The 26,258-nt window shown below is 45.7% G+C and overlaps 1 protein-coding gene across 17 annotated transcripts in view; it reads left to right on the forward strand.

The window, feature by feature from the left end:
* The window catches only part of MAP7D3 (MAP7 domain containing 3), a 543,746-nt gene that overhangs the window by 418,787 nt on the left and 98,701 nt on the right, over positions 1–26,258 (forward strand). For all 17 annotated transcript variants that reach the window (XM_069212462.1, XM_069212464.1, XM_069212463.1 and 14 more), the window contains one exon: positions 25,200–25,323. In XM_069212462.1, the coding sequence (XP_069068563.1) occupies positions 25,200–25,323 (124 nt within the window). The remainder of the gene's footprint in view (positions 1–25,199; positions 25,324–26,258) is intronic.

Here is a 26,258-nt window from a genome sequence, read left to right on the forward strand (position 1 = left end):
CTCCATTGGCATCGCCAGGTATGAACTAAAGCATAGGAAGAAGTAGTGGTGGTCTCAAGGTAGGGCTGCTCGTCGATCTCCACCAGGACCCTTGTCCTCAGTGCCTGAGCTCTTTCTTATCCCTACAGAAGTTCCTCCATGAAGCCCTGTTTCCTCTGTCGAACCAACTCCAGAACGACCTCCAACTATGATGCCGTCGACTTCTCCTGTGCTAGCTGTGGTGCAGATCCTGCATTATTTCTCAACACCATATTCGCCAGAGCGTCTATCGCATCCGGTGCTCCTTAGGCCCACCAGAACCACGTTCTTTTCCACTCTTCATGCCCTCCTGGGCCATTTCTTTGGAGCGGATGCCATACTGCTTTGGCCCCGCAGTTGATGGCACTGATACTGCCTCCACCGCCACCTACCCCGACATCAAGCCACAGGTTCACTCTCTTAATTAGAGGCCCAGAGAATTCTGGAAGAGGAGAGGTATAGGGCACGCCTCCATGAGATTTTTGGGACTGATTCAGACAAATGGCAGCACTAATGTGAGGACAGCCCAATCCAAGGCCTCCTGGATTTTCAAAGAATATAACCTGCAACTGGGTTGGACACCTGGCCTGAGCTCGCCATGGATTACCCAACTGGCTCACATGCATCAAAGGTTGTATCCCTTCACAAAGTGAGGCTCAAGGCTGCTGAGTTGTTGGACCATAACTTGCCCACCTTTGTCTTTAAAACAAATGGCCTTACTGAGTTTCTTTTTCCTTCGGTCACTTCATCTGAACCACTTCTCCCTTTCGATTGGACACATTGCTAGCATCATGGGAGAAACCTTCATCGCTGACAGTTCATGGCCTACTATCCCGCCGTTATCATTCCTTACCTGACGATCCCTCCGCAGACAGCCTGGTATACAAGCTTCCTGTTCAGGTGTACAGTCCGGTGTTAACTTTCCAACAGTCCCTTCTGACAAGAAATCAAAACGCATGGAGGTTTAGGGAAAGAATATCTTTTCAGCAGGAAGCATGGGCCTGAAATGGCTCAATGCTAATTGTCTGCTCGCTCACTTCAACCATGCGTTATGGGACATGGTGAAAATGTTTTTTCTTCGTGTGCCTCCTGATGTAAAAGAACATGTCCAGGAAGTATTAGCTGATGGCCAGAATGCTTTGTGGCACATAATAAAATGCAGACTAAGTCCAGCAGATTCGATAGCTCAGGCGATGGGCAACTCCATCTCAATGTGACAACATGCTTGGCTCTGGACATCTCCTTTTCTGATGTTCAAGCTAATCTAATGGATCTCCCTTTTGACAGTGTTTGACACTTTGGGAACAAGGCCGACTGCACTGGAGAGGTTTACGACCTGCAGGGCCACCACCAGATTCCTAGGCCTGCCGCCTCTACCTGCTAGAGGTTACAGAAGCTTTTGCCGTTCAGGGCTTTGGAAGAGAGTTCTCCTTTCGTCCTGCCAGTACCCACTGTCACTCCTGCTACAGAGCAGAACCCGCTTGTCGGGCATTACAGAGGCAATGGTAAAGCGAAAGGGCGAGAATCTACTTTTGCAAGCTCCTTGTTCTCTTCAGTGCCTCAGGGAAAGCAGACCTAGTTCACTTCACCAACCCCACACAGCTTGTTGGAGAAAGGCTAGACCATCACTTCGGACCAATGGTTCTTACAAATTGTAGAAAAGCTTTACTCCCTCCCCTTCCTACAGGTCCTGCCTAGCATTCCATGACACCCTATGCTCCCCTTCTCCCCACCACTCTCCCAAATGGTTATTCGGCAACAGGAGGTGGCAGCTCTCCTTCTCAAAGGAACAATGGAGTTAGGGCCATAGGAAAAAAATGGCCAAGGTTGTTACACAGGATATCTCTGGTGCCCAAGAGCGACAGACGTGTGTGCCCTATCCTGGGTCTCGGGAGCCTGAACTTCTTCCTCAAAACAGAAAAGTTAAAGATGCTGGCCCTGGTTCAGAGATAAAGACTGGATGGTGTCCCTAGACTTGCAGGATGTGTACTTCCCTATCTTGCAGGCTCATCAGAGTACTTGCGGTTTGTGATGGGGCCTGTTCACTATCAATTTGCAGTACTACCCTTTGGTTTGACATTGGCATCTTAAAACTACACAAACTTGATGGCGATGGTGCCAGCCCATCTGAGACTGTCCAATGTATAGGGTCAGTACTGGACACCAACCTTCTGCACGCCTTCCCATCTTCACAGAGCGTCCGAGACATCTTCCAATCGGGCGTGTAAATTCCAGTCTAGGGAGTCCTGCAGTGCTTCGGTCTGCTGGCTTCCTGCATTCTCCTAGTTGCACATGCAAGTTGGCACATGAGGACCTTGCATTGGTTCCACCGCAGGCAGTAGCTACAGTATGGAGGAGTTCCAGCAGACTCCATTGTGATCTCCCCCAGCTCTCTTGTGGAAGTGGCTTGGCGGGGAAATGAGGTGAACATGGCAAACAGTGCTCATCTCGAGATCAGGGGCCTCTGGTCTCCAGAGGACCAGGTGCTTCTCAACAACCTGCTAGAATTATGGACGATTCCGCTGGTGCTCAAGGCCTTCCTCCCCTCCATTGTCTGTTGGTCCATCCAGATCATGATGGACAACACAACAGCGATGTGGTATGTCAAAAAGCAAGGACAAGTAGGGTCTCACATCCTTTGCCTGAAAGAGCTGAGACTGTGATCTTGGGCACACCGCGAAGGGTTGTGGCTTGTCTCCAATCACCTAGCATGGTCTCTGAATTTCAGAGCCGATAGCGTGAGCCGGCGACACCTTGCTGATCACAAGTGGTGTCTTCTATCCAAGGTAGTCCAGGACACCCACGCCCAGTGGGGCACTCCTCAGGTGAATTTATTCACTTGAAGTCCTTCTCATAACCCTGGATTGGCCAAGGAGGGTTTGGTACCCAGACCTCGTGCACTTCTCCACACTGCCCTCCATTCTGCTTACCTTTCAGGCTGTATGTTCTCTGCCACTTGGGGTGAATGGTTCTGCATCCCACTCTGAGACCTCCATCTACATGCTTGGAGATTGAGTTTGGAAAACTGAGCTCCTTTCGGGTGTCATTGGATGTGGTAGATGTTAACTTATCGGTACATCTCCCCCTCCACTAAGTCAGCCTATCCCGTCAGATGGAGCAACTTTGTAACATGGTGTGTGGACTATGGTGTTAATCCCTTGCAAGCCAAGTTATCCCACGTGCTACAATTTCCACTTTCCCTGACTTAAAGGGGATGTGCCACTGGCATTGTGAAGAGTTATTCAATCCCCTTGTCTGCTTTCCTCTGTCTACCAGATCAGACGGCCTTGTTTAAGTCCCCCAGTTCTCATGTGTTTCATCAAGAGCCTGATCAACCTTTTTCTTCCCATTCCCTTTGTGGTTCCTCGATGGGACTTAAATCTGGTTCTTACATTTTTTATGTGGACTCCATTGGAACCCCTTCACAGTTGTACCCTTAGTATGTTAACTCTCAAGATTGTGTTTTGGGTTAAAATATCATCTGCCAGAGGAGTTAGGGGGTTACAAGCCCATAGCTGTCATCTTCCCTCAGCTACTTTCTTTCCAGATAAGTTAGTGTTGCAGACCAGGACTGCTCTCCGTCACAGAATAATCACTCCCTTCCATCTTGTCCAGTCCATCATTTTTCCAACCTTATTATCCTCCCCCTCAGCCCTTAACGAGGGGGATGCGGTTGTAGTGGTTAGATCCTAGGCAAGCGTTGAACTATTACCTAGACCGCACCAGGGAACACGAGCTGGGTGATCAGCTCTTCATTGGCTACTGTGGTGCTAAAAAGGAGAAGGCAATTCAGAAAAGGACTATCAAGATGGGTCTTCCTCTGGATGAAAACTTGTTTTAACTTGACCAAAGGAGAGCTTCCTGAGGTCCTCCTTCCTCCTGATCATATCTACCACTTCTGGGGTGCAACAATTGCAGGCATGTGTAAGGCAGCGACTTGGGCCTACCTACACACACTTGCAAAACACTATTGTCTATACTCAGGAGTGAAAAGAGATGATCACGTCACTAGGTTGGTTCTACATGACCTCCTGGTATAATCATTCATCAACCCTCCACCTAGTTAGGGTATTGCAGTGGAACCTGTTCTACAGGTGAGGAATCTGCAGGTAGAAGTAACCATCAGAAGAAAGTTACTTACCTGCAGTATCTGTCTTTCTGGTGAATGCTCCATCTGCCTGCACATTCCTTACAGATGACAGGAAAGTAGCCTCTTTTTAGCATGGTTACCCCCACTTTTTGCCTGTTTGTCAGCGTGTTTGACTGTGTTCACTGGGATCCTTCGAACTAGGACCCCAGTGACTATACTCTCTCCCTTTTAACTTGGTTACTAGAACCACTTACACCCCACATTTGGAATACAGGTGTCCCCATGTAATTCCATAGTATATGGTACCCAGGGCACTGGGTACCAGGGGATCCCCGTGAGCTGCAGCATGTTTTATGCCACCTATGGGGAGTCTATGCAAAGTGCACCTGCAGGCCTGCAATTGCAGCCTGCATGAAAGGGTGCATGCATCCTTTTCACTACAGGTCACTGCACAAGGTCACTAAGTCACCCCTATAGCAGGCCCTCCTAGCCCAGAGGTCAAGGTGCAAGTACCTGCGTGTGAGGGCACCCCTCCACAAACTCCAGTTCCATTTTCTAGACTTTGTGAGTGCAGGATGCCATTTTACTATGTCCAGTTACATAAGGGTAACTCCGAACCTAGGCATGTTTGGTATCAAACATGTTTGAATCATACCCCAATACTGTTGCCAGTATTGGAAGTATGATTCCATGCACTCTGGGGGCTCCAGAGAGGACCCCCAGCATTGCTTCTACCAGCCTTCTTGGGTTTTCCGGGCAGCCCAAGCTGCTACCACCCCTCAGAAGGGTTTTTGCCCTTCTGCTACTTGAACTGCTCAAGCACAGGAACACAGAACAAAGCATTTCCTTTCGGAGAGGAGGGTAAAACCCTCTCCCTTTGGAAATAGGTGTTACATGGCTTGGTAGGAGTAGCCTCCCCAAGCCACTGGTTTGCTTTGGAGGCCACATTTGGTGCCCTCTGTGCAAAAACCAGTCTACACCGGTTCAGGGGGGCCCCATTGCCTGCTCTGGCATGAAACTGGACAATAGAAAGGGGAGTGGCCACTCCCCTGCCCATCACCACCCCAAAGGTGGTGCCCAGAGCTCCTCCAGAGGGTCCCTGGGTTCTGTCATCTTGAATCCAAGGTTGGCAGGAATCTCTAGGAGCATCTGAGTGCCCAGGTCATGCAGGTGATGTCAGAGCCCCCTCCTTATATGTGGTCACCTGGCTAGGTGACCAGTCCCCTTTCAGGGCTATTTAGGGTCTCTCTCTTGGGTGGGGTCCTCAGATTAGTCTTGCAAGATTCCAGCATGACTCCTCTGCAACCTCTACTTCGACTTCTGGCCACTGGAACTTTGACAAGACCCTCCAGGAACCAACAGTCTGCATCCAGGATGAAGACACTGCTTGCAATATTGTTCCCACTGCTCCTTCCAGCTTCTGCAACATTTCCCCAGCTGTGCATCCTCTGAGAGTGGCAAGTCTTCTGCCTGCACGAGAAGGAAGAAGAAATCTCCCTTGGAGTGAAGGAGTGGCTCCCCTGCATCTGCAGGCACCAACTGCAACGACAACCGGCTGCGTGGATCTCATCTCATCCTGAGCTACATGGATCCTGCATCACGGGTGGTGGTCTGAAGTAGTCCTCTCTGCCAGATGTCCAACTTCGATGGAGGTAAGCCCTTGCCTTCTTCCCACCGAAGGACAGTACCCCTGTGCACTGCGGCTCTTACATCTACCAAGGCTTGTTGGCATCTCTTCAAGGGATCTTCAGGCTTTGGGTAGCCCAGCCCCCAGCACTCCTTCCTGCGATGCACCGCCCTCTGTGTGCTTCTCCTGTGGCGTGGGACCCTTCGGCAGTTGTGCTGCATGGGCTCCTCAGCGACTCCTGGTTTCCCCTTCCAGTGGGTCTCCTGTGGGGGCTGCCTCTTCTTCTGTGGACTCTACCTTGCTGCGAATCCTCCTAGGACTCCCCCGTGGGTTGAATCACCACGACTTCTGCCTTTGCCAAGGCTTGCTGGTACTTTTCCATGCCCCTGACCGACTGCAATCTTCTATCCGGAGTGGGACGTCGACTGCATCCTCCAGGAACTCGTCACTTGCTCTAGGGCTGCATTATTGGCCGCCTTCGTCCTACCGTCACCCAATTCCTGCAACCACAGTTGAGTGGGTAGTGGCTCCTGTCTCCACTGGACTCTTCTGTGACTTATGGACTTGGTCCCCTTCTTCCACATGTCTTCCTCTTCAGGAATCCACCACTGGTTTCTTGCAGTCGTGTCTAGGTGTTGCATTTTCTTCTTTTTCTTCCTCTTGGGTGGTTTGTGGAAAAAACAGTAACTTACTCCTTTCTTCCTGGTCTTTAGGGGGCACTGTGGTACTTAACTTTGGGGTTTCCTAGTACCCCCAACTCCCCCCTACACATTCCACTTCCCTAGGTGGGGGTCCTGCATTCGCATCGCACTTTTTTAGTATATGGTTTGGGCTCCCCCTACGGGCACTATTGCCTATTTGCTATTGCACTCTTTTCTATTGCTATTACTGCCCATTTCTGATTATTACTGTACATACTTTATACACTGCCTAAACTAAACTAATAGGGGATACCTGGACCTGGTATAATGTGTAAGTACTTTAGGTACCCACCAGGCCAGCTTCCTACACCGATCCGCCTGCCTCCCCTTTGATGGATGATTTATAGAAAACAATAAGATCCCATTTTGCATTCCTTGGTACTGTGAAAAATGCTCACCGATGTCATTCTGCTCTCTTGCCTCAAATTCTTTGGGAGTAAAAAAAAAGGGAAACTGATTTAACTGATATCGATACACCAGTGTGCAGTTCTTATATGGCTTCATCTGACGTCACTTCCAACGATGACCTGAGTCCAATGCCCTCTACTGATGACCTCAAAGCTTTGAATTTTCCAGATTCAGTCTGACGCCTGGGGTTGGTGTGCAGTTGAGGAATCCGCAGGTAGGTAGAGCATCCTCCAGAAATATTGGTCTGGTAGGTAAGTAACTTTTTTGTACTGCTCAAAAAAGTTTCCAGATCCAGTCTGATGCCTGGGGAGTATTCAAAGGTGAGGAATTTTGGGTTAGAGATTCTTCGTTAAGAGTCTTTTCATAAGTTGAGTAACTCCTATCCGCTACAGGGACCACAAGATTGTTAGGGCTTCATAGGTGGGGGTGCGGCTGATGGGCTAGCGCCCATGCCATTCTCCAAAAAAAAAAAGAAGAAAAAAAACACTCCCTGAGGTCTAGTGTGTGCTCTTTTGACCCGGGTAGGGCCAGCTATGGGTATATCTTGCAACCCATGCAGGCTGAAAACTGTTTGGGCTTCAGGGGTGGGTGGTTGTGTCCTGATACAGCATGGGCCAGACCATATTCTATTCTTTTTCGTTTAATACACTGTCTTGTGCCTGGTGTAGTTTTTGAGCCCTAGGTAGGGCAACTTATGGATAAATGCCCATACGGAGCAGCAAAGACTGTATGGGCTTCACTGATGGTGGTGGTGCCCCAGGTCAGGGCGGGCTAGCCCCACCCATTCTTTTTTATATATAACAAACCCTGCTATTTATTTTCTCTGCCAGGGGTGGGTAGATTGAGGGCAAATCCCCCAATAAGCCCTATTCAGTGGGCAGAAAGACTCCTAGGAACCTTGGTGTTGGGGGAGTGTGGCGCAGCGGGCAGTCGCTTGTGCCTGAGGGTCCTCTCTCTGGTGTCTATTAGCTGAACATCTACAAGGGGATCACTTTCCTGTGGGGATCCCCCAAGCTTGTATCCACTAGGAGATACCACTGCAAAGGGTAGAACCTACCCTTTCAACCAAACTCCTCCTATTGTGATGCTCAGAGGCCTGTGATGTACCCCTTCCATGCACTCTGATCATCAGTCACAAAAATGAAACCTTGTGCTGCTAGGGAAGCTCTTTATCAGCAGTTAGGAGCCAATAAAGGGAAGTCCTCTGGTGTGAGTACCAGAGGGATTCCCACCCCTTTATGGGAAGATGCCATAGTCACATTCTTCATACTGTGAAGGTAGTACATAGGCCATCAAAATTACATCTTCTGCACTAAATGAGTTGATAGAAGCCATTTGGTTTGTATGGAAGAGCATGTACTGCACCAGGAGTGAAGAAGGATCACTTCCTTACCTTACCTAGCAGGTAAGCCTGCAGTTCTCATCTGTAAAAATGCATTCCACAGCTGTTAAATCCTTTAAAAAATTGTCCTTTATAAACATCTCTGCTCCCCAGTCATCAAAGACCTTTTTAGTTATGCTGTGAGGATAAAAGCCAAGGGGCTATGCTCCCTTTAATGGCTGTTACTTAATGGCCCTTTCTAAACCTGTGATGGGCACAAACCCCTAATCCCACTTACGACTACATAAAAAAACATGGTTTCAGTAGACAGTTTGCTGCAAGAAAGTAAGGTAAGGTTAGTCAGCCTTATTGATATTTAAGACGTATTCAGACTCAGTAAACTCTTAGTAGAAAAATGTTGAATATATGCTAGCCAAACGTGTTTCACCCTTTAGTTGGCGCACAGGCTTGGGGCTTTTTTAAGGCTTATAAAGGTAAAGTAAAACATTAAATAGTCACCAACACAACATAGAAAGTGAACAGTACAGGAATGAATAATCATTCCCATACTTGGATCAAAAATGAACATCAACACAAATCACAGTTGTCAATTGGGCGGACACATAATAGATTTAAGCAAAAATGGCGGACAATAGATAGGCAATGTATTAAATAAAATAATGGAGAAAGAATAAAACAGACAAGGGAAAAAGAATACAACATATTCTGTGATTGATGCTTTTTCAATACTTTCGGTATTAACATACATTGTAATTGTCATAATTTGATTAGTCTATCCATATTTCGAATAACGTGGAATTCTAATAAACATTCAATGTGTGCTACATCCATAGGAATTGTTATATGTGAAAGTCAAGGTACCCTTATAGCGTGAAAGGGAAAATACACTTCCTAGTGCATAAAAGAAAAATCTCATTCAAGCATGTGCCTTATGTGAGGCCTAATAATAAGTGCTTAGGGGAAATTGGTAACATACCCACAGATTAATTGTATGCTGTCTGGGTTTTGGAATAAATTAATAGAATCAGTAGAATGAAGTAAATGATTTACAAAGCAGTGTAAAGAGTAATATGATTATAAGGTGCTTGACTCACAAGGGTCTTACCAGATAGGTAAAGGACGCTATTAAGCTGAAAGGAAAGAAGGAAAAGCGTGAGGGGAAGATTAATTTAGAATTAAGGCACAGTTGTAGGAAAGGGCCCCTTTTGGCATGGTCAACCTCCACTTTTTGCCTCATGGTACTGAGGTTTTTCCACGGAGGTGCACTGGTCCCTGCTAACGGGTCCTCCGTGCCAGGGCTCTTTCCCTGAAATCAGGTAGCATTGTGTACAATTGGCACACTTCTCTACCTGTGCAAGCCCCTACTAAGTGGTACCCCTGGTACCTAGGGCCTAGGTAGAGGAGGGAGCCCCTAAGGGCTGTAGCACATATTGTGCCGCCCTCTGGAACCCCCTTAAAAATGCAGTGCAGTCCGTGTCTTGGTGCAAGCCATGTGAAAACATGGCATGGCACAACCATGGTATACTATGTCCCTAAAACTGCACCTGCAAGTATATCTAAGTCACCCCTAAAGCAGGCCTAGGAGCCCTAAGGCAGGGTGCATTATACTCAGTGTGTGGACATATCTGCATGAGGAGATATGCCCTTGTAATGTTCAGCCCAATTGTGTAACATTGCATTCGTCAACATGAGTGACCCCGTCACCTAATGGCTTCACTGATCCCTATGGTGTTTGGTATCAAACACCTTATGTTAATAAATCCAAGATGATGCCAGCCTCAGATTTATTATGTTGTGCACCCAGAAGGCAACTTAGAGTTGCCACATGAACCCCACTAGTTTCTTGGTGTGTTGACTGACTAGTTTCAGCCACTGTGTCACCACCAGTCAGGTTTCTGACCCCACCTAGAGGTGAGAACCCACGCTCTCGGAGGTCAGAAACTAAACCTGCTCTAGAGAGGGGTGTTAACAACCCACTACAGCAGGATGGCTAGCAGATCTGCATTCCAAGCCTAACTTCTCATCCACACTACCATAAAAGAGAGCTTTTGGGATTGTCATTTGTAACCCTGTAATCCAATAAGGGTCGCCTGGACTATCTGCATAGTGCCTCCATACATTGGTGCACTACATAGATAACCAGCTTCCTACTGCGGTTATCTAGGCACTAGCGCAAAAGTTAAGCAAATCGCACTTAACGAAGGAAGAGACGGCTTGTGTATCTGATCATAATTTTGAAAGACATGGTCTCTGCGGTTGAAGAAGGGCGTCAGAATCAGTCCCATAAACCTGTACTGAGAATTCAAAGGTTAAATACCATGGTGCCAAAAGGATTTTGAAAAGGTCATGTGACCACCTAAGAAAAACGTGGCCACCATCTGGGAATATAAAGTGTTACTGTAAAGATAATATATTGGAAAATATTTAAAAAAAAGACGATCATGTCATATTGGTAAAAACATATTTCAAGAAGGTATAATTGGATTGTAATTAAGATGGGTAAATTCATGTTGACAAACCAAGGTAGAGTAAGGAAGAATTTAGCAATCGTTAGAGTTCAAGTGACATCCTAGGCCAGTGGTTCCCAAACATTTTCGACCCACGGCTCCCTTGATCTATTGGCCACTGGCTGCGGCTCCCCATTATGTTACTTTTTGTTGGCGGGTGGGGGATGTAAGACTGGCCTAGGGAGTACATCCATTTTTCTCCCTGAAAAGAATTGGGATGACGCCAATGAAGGTATTGCAATTCTATATATAACTGTAAAAAATAAAAATGTAACAGTAGTTTAATTACAGCATGCATAGGGTTTTTTAGTAAGGGGAAAATATTGGTTGACGGTAACCCTAGTAAAATGGGCAGGTCTCATTTTTATGTAGTTATAACATAACTGTTTAAATATTGTGAAATGTAGAATCCCTTTAGTTGTGTTTAACCACCAGAGGGCGCTCAAGGACAAAATTAAAAAAGAGCTGCTACAACTGAGTAGTTTTATTTTGTACGAACTGGCCCAAGGGCTATAAATAGCTCAGTGGTTCCCAAACTGTGTGCGGCGCCCCTGGCTAGTTTTGATGGCGCACCAGCGAGCCGCGGCGCACAGATTGGGAACCACTGTCCTAGGCAAACCCAGCGGGCATCTTGTAAATGTGTGGTTACAAGAAAACTGAAAATATGTTTATCCACATATTTTTACAATATAGTTAATAAGTGGGTGTTAATTGACAATTTTGTTGAAGTGAAACACTGTAGGTATGGTAACCATAAGGTACGAGAGTACAGCGTGTGGCAAACGCTGAGAATTGTAATGTAAGCTAAACAGAGTAAAATTCTATCTAGAAATGTAGCCACTTAATTTAACAGAGAATTTATCAGGAAAGGTTATGTAACCTTACTGGACCTGTGTGTTATGCAAATATATAATGAGGGGTGCATGCTGAAAAATAATAGCCTGATAGAGGAACGCAGCAGCCATCTTAAAGTGTACAAGACATAAAGTTAAATATTACATAGGAAAGCTAAGTAAACGAGTCATGGTACAGTACTAGATTGAATTGATTGGTTGTAGTAGGAGGCTATATGAATATGTCACTCGAAACATGGTTTGCAGGACTAATATGACTGGTGTTTCTGCCATGTTAGGAAAGTGTTATATGAGTCTACAGTGACTTTCATTATGGGAAGAGTATGAAAAACCTAAAAATGAAAGTCCTGGGTACATTTTTACATAGGATTGTAGTAAGCAATAATGAAAAGGTCTGAGATTATTCTGGAACAAACTAAAAGGACGAGGTAGCCAGAAATGAGAAAGAAAGAAGACGACCTTTAAAGAATATGTAAGTATTTGGCCACCCTATAAAAAGGACAAAATAGAGAAGGCGGAAAATTGTATCAAAGCCAAATAATGATTAATTGGAGAAAAGAAGATGAATATGATGTCAAAGTATCTTTGATTGTGTGTTCTGCCCAAGTTGTGTTCACACAAAACTAAATCATATAGGAATTATCAGGACAGTTACCTAAAGGTCTTATTTTTATGTGTGTGTGTGTGTATGTATGTGTGTTTGTATGTATATATATATATATATATGTTCGATGGCATGTGTAGCTGCAGATACACATGCTGTGCACATCCCGCCATCTGGTGTTGGGCTCGGAGTGTTACAAGTTGTTTTTCTTCGAAGAAGTCTTTTCGAGTCACGAGACCGAGGGACTCCTCCCATTTCGACTCCATTGCGCATGGGCGTCGATTCCATCTTAGATTGTTTTTTTTCCGCCATCGGGTTCGGACGTGTTCCTTTTCGCTCCGGGTTTCGGGTCGGAAAGTTAGTTAGAATCTTGGAAAAATCGTCGGTATTGTTTGCGCTCGGTATCGGGTTAGTTACAACAGATCAACACCGAATTAAGAAGAGCTCCGGTGGCCCTTCGGGGTTTTTTTTTATCCCCGTCGGGGCCTGGTCGGCCCGGCCACGTGTCTCTTCAAGGCTGATGGAACGGACCCCATTCCGCTTCTGTCCAAAATGCCATAACAAGTATCCATATACAGATCAACACCTGGTCTGTAACTTGTGTTTGCCACCAGAACACAAGGAGGATACTTGTGAGGCCTGTCGAGCGTTTCGGTCCAGGAAGACACTCAGGGACCGAAGAGCCTGAAGACTGCAAATGGCGTCGGCGCCGACAGGACAAGGGCGTTTCGAGGAGGAGGAAGAAACATTCTCCACCCAGGAATCGGACTCTAAGGAGATCGATCCCGAAGAAACGCCAAAAACCGTGAGTAAGACGTCGAAACAGAGAACTCACGAGAAGACCGCTAAAGCCCAGGGGACGCCACCGCCAACAGGCCATGGCTTAACCCGAAAAATAGGTGACCGTCCATCAGCACCGAAAAAGGGCGAGCTGGTGTTGAAGTCATCTGACCCCGGTCGAGATACCGGCACACAGCAATCTCGGGCCCGAGATAGTGGCTCCGAGAAGATTCGGCATCGAGACAGCGGCACCAAAATGGGTCGGCATCAAGAGGGCACGACGCCGAAAGTAAAAAAGGTTTCGTCCGAGCCAAAAAAAAGCAGCCGAAAAGGTTTCGGTACCGAAACATCCGGCCTCGGAACCGAAAAGATGTTCCTATTCAGAGGAACAAGGACTGTCCTCACAAATGAAGAGACAGATTTGAACAAGAATTAGAGACAATAGAGCCAGATCACACACAAAGGCGGCTCTTTATTCAAAAAGATACGGGGAAGATCAGCACTCTTCCTCCAATCAAAATGAAACGTAAACTTGCCTTCCAAGACAAGGACAAACAGCCACACGCAAAGGTGGCTAAACAAGTAACACCACCACCATCCCCACATCACTCTCCGCCAACATCACCTGTAGCCACTCCACCAATGATGCAATCCCCAACTCATACAGGAATGAGTCAAAATGACCCTGACGCATGGGACCTTTATGACGCACCAGTGTCAGATAATAGCCCTGAATGTTATCCAGCAAGACCATCGCCACCAGAGGATAGTACAGGCTACGCTCAAGTGGTATAGAGAGCTGCAGCATTTCACAATGTCAGCCTTCATTCAGAACCCATTGAAGACGACTTTCTTTTTAATAAACTGTCGTCTACACACAGTCAATATCAAAGTCTTCCGATGTTAGCCGGAATGCTCAAACACTCCAAACAAGTGTTTGAAGAGCCTGTCAAGGGGAGAGCCATTACTCCAAGAGTAGATAAAAAAATATAAAGCGCCACCAACGGACCCAGTGTACATCACACAACAGCTAACACCAGACTCTGTTGTAGTGGGAGCAGCGCGCAAAAGAGCCAACTCACATTCTTCAGGAGATGCACCACCTCCAGATAAAGAAAGTAGAAAATTCGATGCTGCAGGCAAAAGGGTGGCGGCACAAGCAGCAAACCAGTGGCGCATTGCAAATTCCCAAGCTTTGTTAGCCAGATATGATAGGGCCCATTGGGATGAGATGCAACACTTTATTGAACATTTACCAAAAGAGTTCCAAAAAAGAGCGCAGCAAGTGGTAGAAGAGGGACAGAGTATCTCTAATAATCAGATACGGTCAGCAATGGATGCTGCAGACACAGCTGCTAGAACTGTCAACACAGCAGTAACAATAAGGAGACATGCATGGCTGCGTACATCAGGATTTAAACCAGAGATACAGCAAGCTGTGCTAAATATGCCATTCAGCGGACAGCAGTTGTTTGGGCCGGAGGTGGACACTGCGATAGAAAAACTTAAAAAAGACACTGAGACGGCCAAAGCCATGGGCGCACTCTACTCCCCGCAGAGCAGAGGCACATTTCGAAAGACACAATTTCGAGGGGGGTTTCGAGGGCAGACCACAGAAGCCACAACCTCACAAACAAAGCCCACTTACCAGAGCCAGTATCAGCGGGGAGGTTTTCGGGGACAATATAGAGGGGGACAATTCCAGAAAAATAGAGGAAAGTTCCAAAGCCCCAAAACTCCTCAAAATAAGCAGTGACTTACAAGTCACACATCCCCATCACATAACACCTGTGGGGGGGAGACTAAGCCAATTTTACAAACATTGGGAGGAGATAACAACAGATACTTGGGTACTGGCAATTATCCAGCATGGTTATTGCATAGAATTTCTCAAATTCCCTCCAAACGTCGCACCGAAAACACACAGTATGTCAAAACAACATGTAGATCTTCTAGGACTAGAAGTTCAATCATTGCTACAGAAAGAAGCAATAGAATTAGTACCAAGACTACAATTAAACACAGGAGTTTATTCACTGTACTTTCTGATACCCAAAAAAGACAAAACTCTCAGACCTATACTAGATCTCAGAACATTAAATACCTACATCAAATCAAACCACTTTCACATGGTTACTTTACAAGACGTAATCCCACTGCTCAAACAACAAGACTACATGACAACACTAGACTTAAAGGATGCATATTTCCATATACCAATACATCCTTCACACAGAAAGTACCTAAGGTTTGTATTCCAAGGGATACATTACCAATTCAAAGTGTTGCCATTCGGAATAACAACTGCGCCAAGAGTTTTTACAAAATGCCTGGCAGTAGTAGCTGCACATATCAGAAGGCAGCAAATACATGTGTTCCCGTACCTGGACGATTGGTTAATCAAAACCAACACGCTAAGACGGTGTTCACAACACACAAAATATGTCATAGAAATCCTACACAAACTAGGTTTCTCAGTCAACTACGCAAAGTCACACCTTCTGCTGTGTCAAACACAGCAATACTTGGGAGCAACAGTCAACACAGCAAAAGGGATTGCCACTCCAAGTCCACAAAGAGTTCAAACATTTCACAATGTAATACAGGCCATGTATCCAAAACAAAGGATACAAGTCAAAATAGTAATGAAACTACTAGGCATGATGTCTTCATGCATAGCCATTGTCCCAAATGCAAGGTTGCACATGCGGCCCTTACAACAGTGCCTAGCATCACAATGGTCACAAGCACAGGGTCAGCTTCTAGATCTGGTGTTGATAGACCGCCAAACATACATCTCGCTTCAATGGTGGAACAGTATAAATTTAAACCAAGGGCGGCCTTTCCAAGACCCAGTGCCACAATACGTGATAACGACAGATGCATCCATGACAGGGTGGGGAGCACACCTCAATCAGCACAGCATCCAAGGACAATGGGACATACAGCAAAGACAGTTTCACATAAATCACTTAGAACTGTTAGCGGTATTTCTAGCGCTGAAAGCATTTCAACCCATAATAACCCACAAATACATTCTTGTCAAAACAGACAACATGACAACAATGTATTACCTAAACAAACAGGGCGGGACACACTCGACACAGTTGTGTCTCCTGACACAGAAAATATGGCATTGGGCGATTCACAACCACATTCGCCTAATAGCACAATTTATTCCACGAATTCAGAATCAGTTAGCAGACAATCTCTCTCGGGATCACCAACAGATCCACGAATGGGAGATTCACCCCCAAATACTGAACACTTACTTCCGAATTTGGGGAACACCACAAATAGATCTATTTGCAACAAAGGAAAACTCAAAATGCCGAAACTTCGCATCCAGGTACCCACAACATCAGTCTCAGGGCAATGCGCTATGGATGAACTGGTCAGGGATATTTGCGTACGCTTTTCCCCCTCTCCCACTCCTTCCATATCTAGTAAACAAGTTGAGTCAAAACAAACTCAAACTCATACTAATAGCACCAACATGGGCAAGACAACCTTGGTACACAACACTACTAGACCTTTCAGTAGTACCTCATGTCAAACTACCAAACAGACCAGATCTGTTAACACAACACAAACGACAAATCAGACATCCAAATCCAGCATCGCTGAATCTAGCAATTTGGCTCCTGAAATCCTAGAATTCGGACACTTAGACCTCACACAAGAATGTATGGAGGTCATAAGACAAGCTAGGACGCCTTCCACTAGACACTGCTATGCAAATAAGTGGAAAAGATTTGTTTATTACTGCCATAATAATCAAATTCAACCCTTACACGCATCTGCAAAAGATATAGTAGGATACTTACTACATTTGCAAAAGTCAAAACTAGCTTTCTCTTCCATAAAAATACATCTTACTGCAATTTCAGCTTACCTGCAAATTACACACTCAACTTCATTATTTAGGATACCAGTCATAAAAGCATTTATGGAAGGCCTAAAGAGAATTATACCACCAAGAACACCACCAGTTCCTTCATGGAACCTCAACATTGTCTTAACACGACTCATGGGTCCGCCTTTCGAACCCATGCACTCTTGTGAAATGCAATACTTAACGTGGAAAGTTGCATTTTTGATTGCCATCACATCTCTAAGAAGGGTGAGTGAAATTCAAGCATTTACCATACAAGAACCATTTATTCAAATACACAAGAATAAAATAGTTCTACAGACAAATCCAAAATCTTTACCAAAAGTTATCTCACTGTTCCACTTGAATCAAACGGTAGAATTACCAGTGTTCTTCCCACAGCCAGATTCGGTAGCTGAAAGAGCACTACATACATTAGACATGAAAAGAGCGCTAATGTACTACATTGACAGAACAAAACTAATTTGAAAAACAAAACAACTATTTATTGCCTTTCAAAAGCCTCATACAGGAAATCCAATTTCAAAACAAGGCATTGCTAGATGGATAGTTAAGTGTATTCAAACCTGCTATCTTAAAGCAAAGAGACCTGCCTATTACACCAAATGCACACTCAACCAGAAAGAAAGGTGCTACCATGGCCTTTCTAGGAAATATTCCAATGAACTAAATATGTAAGGCAGCAACATGGTCTATGCCTCATACATTTACCAAACACTACTGTGTAGATGTGTTAACTTCACAACAAGCCACAGTAGGTCAAGCGGTACTACGAACATTGTTTCAAACAACTTCAACTCCTACAGGCTGAACCACCGCTTTTGGGGAGATAACTGCTTACTAGTCTATGCACAGCATGTGTATCTGCAGCTACACATGCCATCGAACGGAAAATGTCACTTACCCAGTGTACATCTGTTCGTGGCATTAGTCGCTGCAGATTCACATGCGCCCACCCACCTCCCCGGGAGCCTGTAGCCGTTTAGAAGTTGATCTTGAACATTTGTAAATTTGTAAATATATTACTTTAAACTTCATTATGTACATACATATTCACTCCATTGCATGGGCACTATTACTAGCATACACAACTCCTACCTCACCCTCTGCGGGGAAAACAATCTAAGATGGAGTCGACGCCCATGCGCAATGGAGTTGAAATGGGAGGAGTCCCTCGGTCTCGTGACTCCAAAAGACTTCTTCGAAGAAAAACAACTTGTAACACTCCGAGCCCAACACCAGATGGCAGGATGTGCACAGCATGTGAATCTGCAGCGACTAATGCCACGAACAGATGTACACTGGGTAAGTGACATTTTCCATATATACACACGCACACCATCCCCCACCCCGGTGGTTGTATGTCACTGAAATCATTTTACTTTCACGTCTTCTCATTTGTACTTCAAGATTACTACAATGTGAATGGCCTTTACATGTTCCAATCCAAAAAATTAAAAGTTCCTGTTGTTGAGATGAAACTGGTTGTGATGTTCTGTAAGTGGTTGACCTGTTTCCAATGTGTTGATATTTCTATAATGTACTTTGATGTGAAACACAAAATACAAGTTCTCCAGTTGAGAGTTCTGTACATACTTCAGTTGTCAGGAGGGTGTTGAAATTCTAAATAGACAAAATCGAAAGGAAAACCAAACTCTTACTGTCAGCTATCGGTCTGGTTGAGCAGGTTAAACTATTTCAAATCAGAGTGTCTCTAGTCAACATTTTGTTGTTTTATTAGAAGTGTAATTAGATTTTGCCTACTTGACCAAAAGCTCAGTCTGATAAAGACTTCTAGTTTCAGATTCCTTACCTTAGAATTTCCCCCAGGTGGGTTTTGCAGATCGCTATTCAGCCGTATACTGGAGGATCATTTGGCACTTCTCCACCAGGACATCACGGCTCTCTTGGCCAAGGAAGCCATAGAGATGGTCCATGCGCCAGAAGTAGGTTGTGGTTGTTGTTACCGCTACTTTCTGTTGCCCAAAAAAGACGAGGGCTTACGTCCTATCCTAGACTTTCGGCCCTCAATCTCTTCCTCAAGAAGGAGAAATTCAAAATGCTCACCCTGGCTCAGGTCCTCTCTACCTTGGACCCAGGAGACTGGTTGGTAGCGTTGGACTTGGAGGACGCTTATTTCCATATTCTCATCCTGCCTGCCCACAGACATTACCTTTGATTCGTGGTAGGTCACAAGCACTTTCAATTTACTGTACTCCCCTTCGACCTTACCAGCACCCTTCGGGTGTTCACAAAAGTGATGGTGGTTGCAGCTCATCTGCGCATGTTGGGAGTTTGTCTTCCCCTAGCTCTACGGCTGGCTGTTAAAGGCAGACTCACCCCAGAAAGTCGTCTCCCACTTTCAGCCTACGACGATCCTCCTGCACACACTGGGGTTCACTATAAACGTGCAGAAGTCACACCTGACTCCCTCTCAGACATTCCCTTTCATCAGAGCTGTTCTAGACACACTGCAGTTTCAGGCCTATCCTCCGGTCCCAAAAAGCGAATCTGGGGTATTCAAGCTATGATTCCGATCTTTCAGCCTCTATCTTGAGTTTCAGTGAGGCTGACTCTGAGGCTGCTTGGCCTCCTGCATCCTGCTAGTGACACATGCCAGATGGCATATTGCGGGCTTTGCAGTGGGACTTGAATTTCCAGTGGGCGCAGCATCAGGGAAATCTCTCCGACATGGTCCAGATCTCGAAGGGGACTGCAAAAGACCTGCAGTGGTGGCTTTCGAATCGGCATTGGGTCAACGGCAGATCCCTCTCCTTTCCCCACCCAGATCTATCCATAGTGACGGATGCATCACTTCTGAAATGGGGCGGCCACATGGGAGAGGCAGAGATCAGAGGCCTCTGGGCTTCATATCAATCTTCTGGAACTCCGGCTGATCAGGCTTGCGTTGAAAGCATTTTTTCCCCCACTCAAAGGGAAAATAGTACAAGTGTTCACAGACAACACTACCTCCATGTGGAACTGTGAACAAACAGGGCGCAGTAGGATCCTGGACCCTTTGTCAGGAGGCGCTGCGCCTCTGGACATGGCTGGCACATCGGGACATCACCCTGGTGGTTGAACATCTGGTGGGCTCTCAACGCCAGAGCAGATGAACTCAGCTGTCGATGCATAGCAGATCACAAATGGCATCTCCATCCAGAGGTGGCACGAGGTCTCTTTCAGCAGTGGGGTGAGCCTTGGGTAGATCTAGTCGCCTCCACAGACAAGGTGCAATGTCAGCTGTTTTGCGCATTGGAGTTTCCAAGACGGCTCTCGCTTGGAGACGCGTTTTGTCTTGAGTGGAACTCCGACCTCCTTTACGCCTTTTGCCTACACCACTTCTGTCCAGAGTTCTCAAGAAGATCAAGAACAACCAAGCCCAAGTAATCTTGGTGGCATTGGACTGGGCACTGAGAGTATGGTATCCAGAGCTACTGCGCATGGCCACCGATCCTCCACTTAGACTGCCCCTTGGGGAGGATCTTCTTTCGCAGCAACAGTGGTCAGTTCTCCACCCGATCCTGTCCAATCTCCACCTTCATGCGTGGAGATTGAGTGGCGCAGTTGACTGCTTTTGACCTTCCAACTGAAGTCTGTGATGTAATCTTGGCAGCCAGGTGACCCTCCACCAAAACGGTATACGCCTGTCGTTGGCTTAAATTTGTGGCATGGTGTACCAACAAATCTGTTGATTCCCTCTCTGCTCCTCTTTCTGAAGATTTTGTTCATTCTTTCTTTGACCCAGCAGGGCTCTGCTTTGGACACACTTAAGGGCTATTTATCTGCTAGCTCAGCCTTTCTTAGGTTGCCTGATCAGCCGTCACTCTTTAACTATCCTATTGTTAGTAGATTCCCTAAGGGCCTCACCCATTTGTTTCCTCCCACTCCATTTATCATGCCTCAGTGGGACCTCAATCTTGTCCTTACTTACTTAATGCCTGCTACTTTTGAGCTGATGCACAGTTGTCCCTTACAGCTCCTTACTTTCCAAACAGTTTTTCTTGTTACCACCACTTCTGCTGAGCTTCGGGCTCTATCTTCTAAGCCTCCATTTTTGTCTGTGCACCCTGACAAAGTGTTGTTACGCACAAAGGCTTCCTTCCTTCCCAAAGTCGTTACACCTTTTCATGTAGACCAGTCCATCACATTGCCTACTTTTTACGCACCTCCACATCCTTATCATGAGGAGGAGAGACTCAACCGCCTGGATCCAAAGAGAGCGTTGGCGTTCTGTCTCAATCGTGCTAAAGATTTCTGCGTGGACAATCAACTCTTTGTTGAATATGTGGGTGCGAAGAAAGAGAAGGCAGTGCAAAAACGTACCATCTCACGATGGGTGCTTCTATGCATCAAAATGTGCTACACTTTGGCAAAGACGCAATCCCCTGAGGGCTTGCGCACTTATTCCACCAAAGCAACTGCTGCTTCCACTGCGTTAGCATGTGGAGTTCTGGTCCTGGATATCTGCCAGGCAGCTACGTGGGCACCCTGTCTCACGTTTACTAAACATTACTGTCTGGACAGTCAGGTCTGTAGAGACTGCTACTTTGGTTGTTCGGTCCTGCAGGATTTTCTAGTATGATCTTGGTTTGCAGCCCACCTCCAAGGATGGCGTTGATTGGGTATCTATTCTAAGATGAGGAATCTGCAACTAGAAGTCTCTATCAGATGTACAAGTTACTTACCTTCAGTAACGATATATCTGGTAGAGACATATTCTAGTTGCAGATTCCTTTCCAACCCGCCCATCCACCCCGCTTGTGAACAGATTTCCAGGGATAGGGCTTCACCATGTAGGGCGTGGCTCTGGCGCACCAATTTCAGTGCTCTTTGCGGTTCTGCGCTTCGGTGTGGAAAGTCGTGAAAGGAAACTGACATCACTGCACTGAGTCGCCAATCTATGTACTACTCCTGACATCATTGCAGTGACTGCAACGCCAGCGACACCCGCAGAGTAGACCGACGCTACCTAACGACGCACAGGGGTGTTGCGAAAATTTCCAGATCCAATCTAACGCCTGGGGGGGAATTCTAAGGTAAGGAATTTGCAACTAGATTATGTCTCTACCAGATATATTGTTACCAAAGGTAAGTAACTTGTACTTCTAGTAGCAAAAAAGCTGCAAATACCTCTTTCTTAAGAAGCATTCCTATTGCATAAATTTGTAGAAGAGCTACCTGGAAATCTGTTCATACCTCACAGGAAAGTAGTTATGACAGATTCTAGGGCAGATGCCCAAGTAGGTCGGGCCTCTGAAAAACCTCTTTGGTGAAAAGCAGTATTGGTATCTTTCATAGATTCACATGTTTGAACTGTTCCCCATTGTTGAAGTGGGAGTCCCTCTGTACCATAACCATAGGCCTTACTGGCAATGAACAGTCTCTTAAATAACATATCCATGTCCTTTTTCAAAAAGGGTTGAAACTTGAACTATGACCAATCAGGTGACCGAACACCCCAGAGAGGCTGTATCCCTCCGATTTTCTACTGCATATCATGTGAAGAGAGTCTTCCTGAGCTCTGCTCAGTTTATTTCTCTTCTTTGGATTAATATTTCAAGCAGAATGTCTGAAACCTCTAAACAAGGGTTATTCAGAGCCTGCAGGTCCTGTGGCAGAAAACGTCTGCATTTGGAAGACACATAAAGAGAAGGCCCTTACTGCCTCTACCCCAGTCACCAGGTGAAGGGCTGAAAAATATGTAGAACCTTTTCTACAAAGTCCTTGAAAGACAAAGTAGGCTGCTTCTGTGGCACAGTAGTCAAAGGCCCAAAAGGCGACCACCTTTGAAGAGAACAGCAATGCTTCAAAAAGGTCTAGGTAGAGGGTGAGGGCCTCCAAAAGACTGAGGAAGGCAAGAAGGACTTTAAATCCCATTATAAATACCCCCTGGGAAAGAAGAAACACCATATCTCCTTAGAGAAGGCCTCCTCTCAGCCTACTACTCCATCTAAAAATAAAACTGGAGAACCTTCTGTGTCTAAAACTATTAAAAAAAACATCATTGCCATCAGCACCGTCGACAGCACTCTTGTTGGCTACAGCAACTACGGTTGTTACTGTGGGTACCTAAGGTACTTACACCCTATACCAGGTCCAGGGAACCCCTGTCAGTGAAATGTAGCTAGAGTCTAGAAGCCAGGCTCTCTGGAGGTAGCTGTGGATGAGCAGCCCAGGCATATCCAGGAGACATGCAAAGCTCATGCAATACCACTGTAGTCACAAGGCACTTACACACATGAAAGAAAACATTCTTTATTACAGTAACACAGTACCAAAAACACTAGATAGGCAAACACTCCAATAGAAGGTAAGTAAACACACCAAATATGTACACTAGTAATCAGTAATAGGCATAAAAAGTTATAGAAAACAGTGCAATAGCAAATAAGCAATAGTGACCCAAGGGGGAGCCCAAACCATATACTAACAAAAATGGAATGTGAATGCAGGACCCCCACCTAGGTAAGTGGAATGTGTAGAGGGGGATGGGGGAACTAGGAAACCACAAAGGTAAATACTACAGTGCCCCCCAGCGACCAGGAAGAAAGGAGTACGTTACTGGATTTTCCCCCAAACCACACAAACGGACTAAAAAGAAGATATTGCAACACCCAGACAAGACTGCAAGAAACCAGCAGTGGATTCCTGAAGAGGAAGGCCTGTGGAAGAAGGGGGCCAAAACCAGAAGTCGCAGGAGTGTCCGGTGGTGGCAGGAGCCACTACCCCGTCTGTAGTTGCAGGAGTTGGTCGACAGTAGGACGAAGACGGTCAGCAATGCAGCCCTGGAGTGGCTGACGGCTCTCTGGAGGATGCAATCGGTGTCCCATGCTGGATGGAAGATTGCTGTTGGTTAGTGGTGTGGAAGAGCTACCAACAAGCCTTGGCAAAGGCAGAAGTCTCAGTGAAGCAAAGGTGGAGCTGCCAGGAGGACTCATCCCATGTGGGAGTCTTGGGGGGGGGGGGGGGGCCCTCTGCAAGGCAGAGAGTTCACGGAAGAAAAGGCAGCCCCCACAGGAGACCCACTGGACGAGGAACCAGGAGTCCCAGAGGAGCCCATGCAGCACAACTGAAGAAGGGTCTCATGCCACAGGAGAAGCAAGTAGAGGGCTATGCGTTGCAGGAAAGAGTGCTGGGGCTACACAGAGCCTGAAGATCCCTTGGAGGAGAGGCCAACAAGCCTTGGTAACTGCAAGATATGTGGTGCACAGGGGTACAGTCCTGAGTGGGAAGGCAAGAACTTACCTCCACCAAAGTGGGACGTCTGGCAGAGAGGACCAAGAGGACTACTCCAGACCACCACCCGTGATGCAGGATCCTTCAGGATGAAAGGAGATCTATGCATCTGGTCATAGTTGCAGTTGGTGCCTGTGGATGCAGGGGAGTGACTCCTTCACTCCAAGGGAGATTCCTTCTTCCTTCTCGTGCAGACTGAAGACTTGCCGCCCTGAGAGGATGCACAACCGGGGAAATGTTGAGAAAGCTGGAAGGAGCTGTGGAAACAATGTTGCAAGCAGAATCTTCGTCGTTGATGTAGATTGTCGCTTCCCGGAGGGTCCAGTTGCAGTTCCAGTGGCTAGAAGTCGAAGTAGAGGTTGCAGAGGAGTCCTGTTGGAGTTGTACAAGCGGAATCTGAGGACCCACCCAAGAGGAAGATCCTAAATAGCCCTGAAAGGGGGATTGGTCACCAAGGCAGATGACCACCTATCCGGAGGGGGCTCCGATGTCCCCTGCCTGACCTGGCCACTTAGCTGCTCCCAGAGGCCTCTCCCCACCTTGGATTCAAGATGGCAGAATCAAGGGACCCACTGGTGGAGCTCTTGGCACTGGACTGGGGAGTGGTTACTCCCTTTTTCATTGTCCAATTTCGCACCAGAGCAGGGACTGGGGGTCCCTGATCCGGTGTAGACTGGTTTACGCACAGAGGGCACCAAATGTGACCTTCAAAGCATACCAGTGGCTTGGGAAGACTACCCCGCCCAAGCCATGTAGCACCTATTTCCAAAGGGTGAGGGTGTTACTCTCCCTTTTCCAAAGGAAATCCTTTATTCTGCCTTCCTTGGGCTTGAGCTATGGAATGATTCAAGCATGTGAATCTACGAAAGATACCAATACTGGAGAACTGCAGTTACAGGTAAGTAACTAATTTTCATATGGAAATCGTTAAAGTATTCTCTTTTCTTGAAGTACTTCACCAAATATTTCTGTGGTTAACTTACTTAGTCTCTTCCTACATTTTGTGTTCACGTTTACAAGGGATGCTATTCTGGAATTATATTTCTTTACAGGGCAAAAATGAAATTAATTTAATTTTGAAATTTGTTTTGCTAAATATGAGTAATTCAGAGGTTCCTTCTTTTGCCTCCATAGAGCTTACTTTACAAGAGGAATCCAAGTCAGAAGAGCAGTTAATATTTTTAAACGGTAAAGAGCTGAACTATGATAAGGAAAATGAGGAAAACCCTGCAAATGAAATACTTCTCCAAAGTTCCAGGTCTGTATATGGCTTTAATGCAAATATCTATAAGTTGAATGTAAAATGAAATTCATCCAATTTGTGCTAATGGATCCCCTGGTAGCCAGCAGACTGAAGGTTGAGAGAGGCACGTAGTTTGTTGCAGTTATAATATTGTTTTTAGTACAAAACTGATTTGATGTTAGGTGCCCAAGCTCCACCATTTGCTTCATAGAAATAACAGTACAAATAACAGTGTGTCTATCACCAGATGCTCATTCTGTCTCACAAGGAACACTCCTTTGTCATCAGCTTGGAAGCTTACAATGAGCGCAAAATAAATTATTCTGACTGTTAGGGGAGGAGTTTTTGTGCAAAGAGGTATGTTTCATGTTTGTTCCGAAGGCCACCTATGTTAGAAGGGATAGGTTAATTGTTTGTGGAGAATTTGCTTGCTTGTTTAAAATATTTGCAGATATTTCAGCTGTCCAAACTTAATTTTGTCTATTGTTTTCAACTGTTCAAGTTTATTTAAATGCATAGTTAATAAAAACCATTACATCATACATTTTTCAAAGATACTGCTCACCCCATGCATATAAAAAAAACAAATCAAAAACCTTCCATTCTAGTCTAAAAATTATTCTTAGATATCTACCATATAAGTTCAATATATCTGACTGTGATTTTCATCTGCGTTCTGCATTTCATAAAAAACTACTGTTCTTAATTGTTTTTTTACTGGCAAATACCTCCTAATTAGAAGTGAGTATGTTGTAATCATACCCACATAGGTTTGCTATAAAGAACGTCAGTTTCCCAAACCCCTCGTCTTTATACATGTGGTTCCAAGTGTACTATGGAGGTATATTATTATAGATTGTAATAATTGATCTTAAAATAAAGTAAAAATGTATTTACAGTACAGTTGCTACTCAGAAGAGCTCAAATACTTTCGTGGATACTGTACCTTA

This window comes from Pleurodeles waltl, chromosome 2_1 (assembly GCF_031143425.1).
Source record: "Pleurodeles waltl isolate 20211129_DDA chromosome 2_1, aPleWal1.hap1.20221129, whole genome shotgun sequence".
NCBI classification, from domain to species: Eukaryota; Metazoa; Chordata; class Amphibia; order Caudata; family Salamandridae; genus Pleurodeles; species Pleurodeles waltl.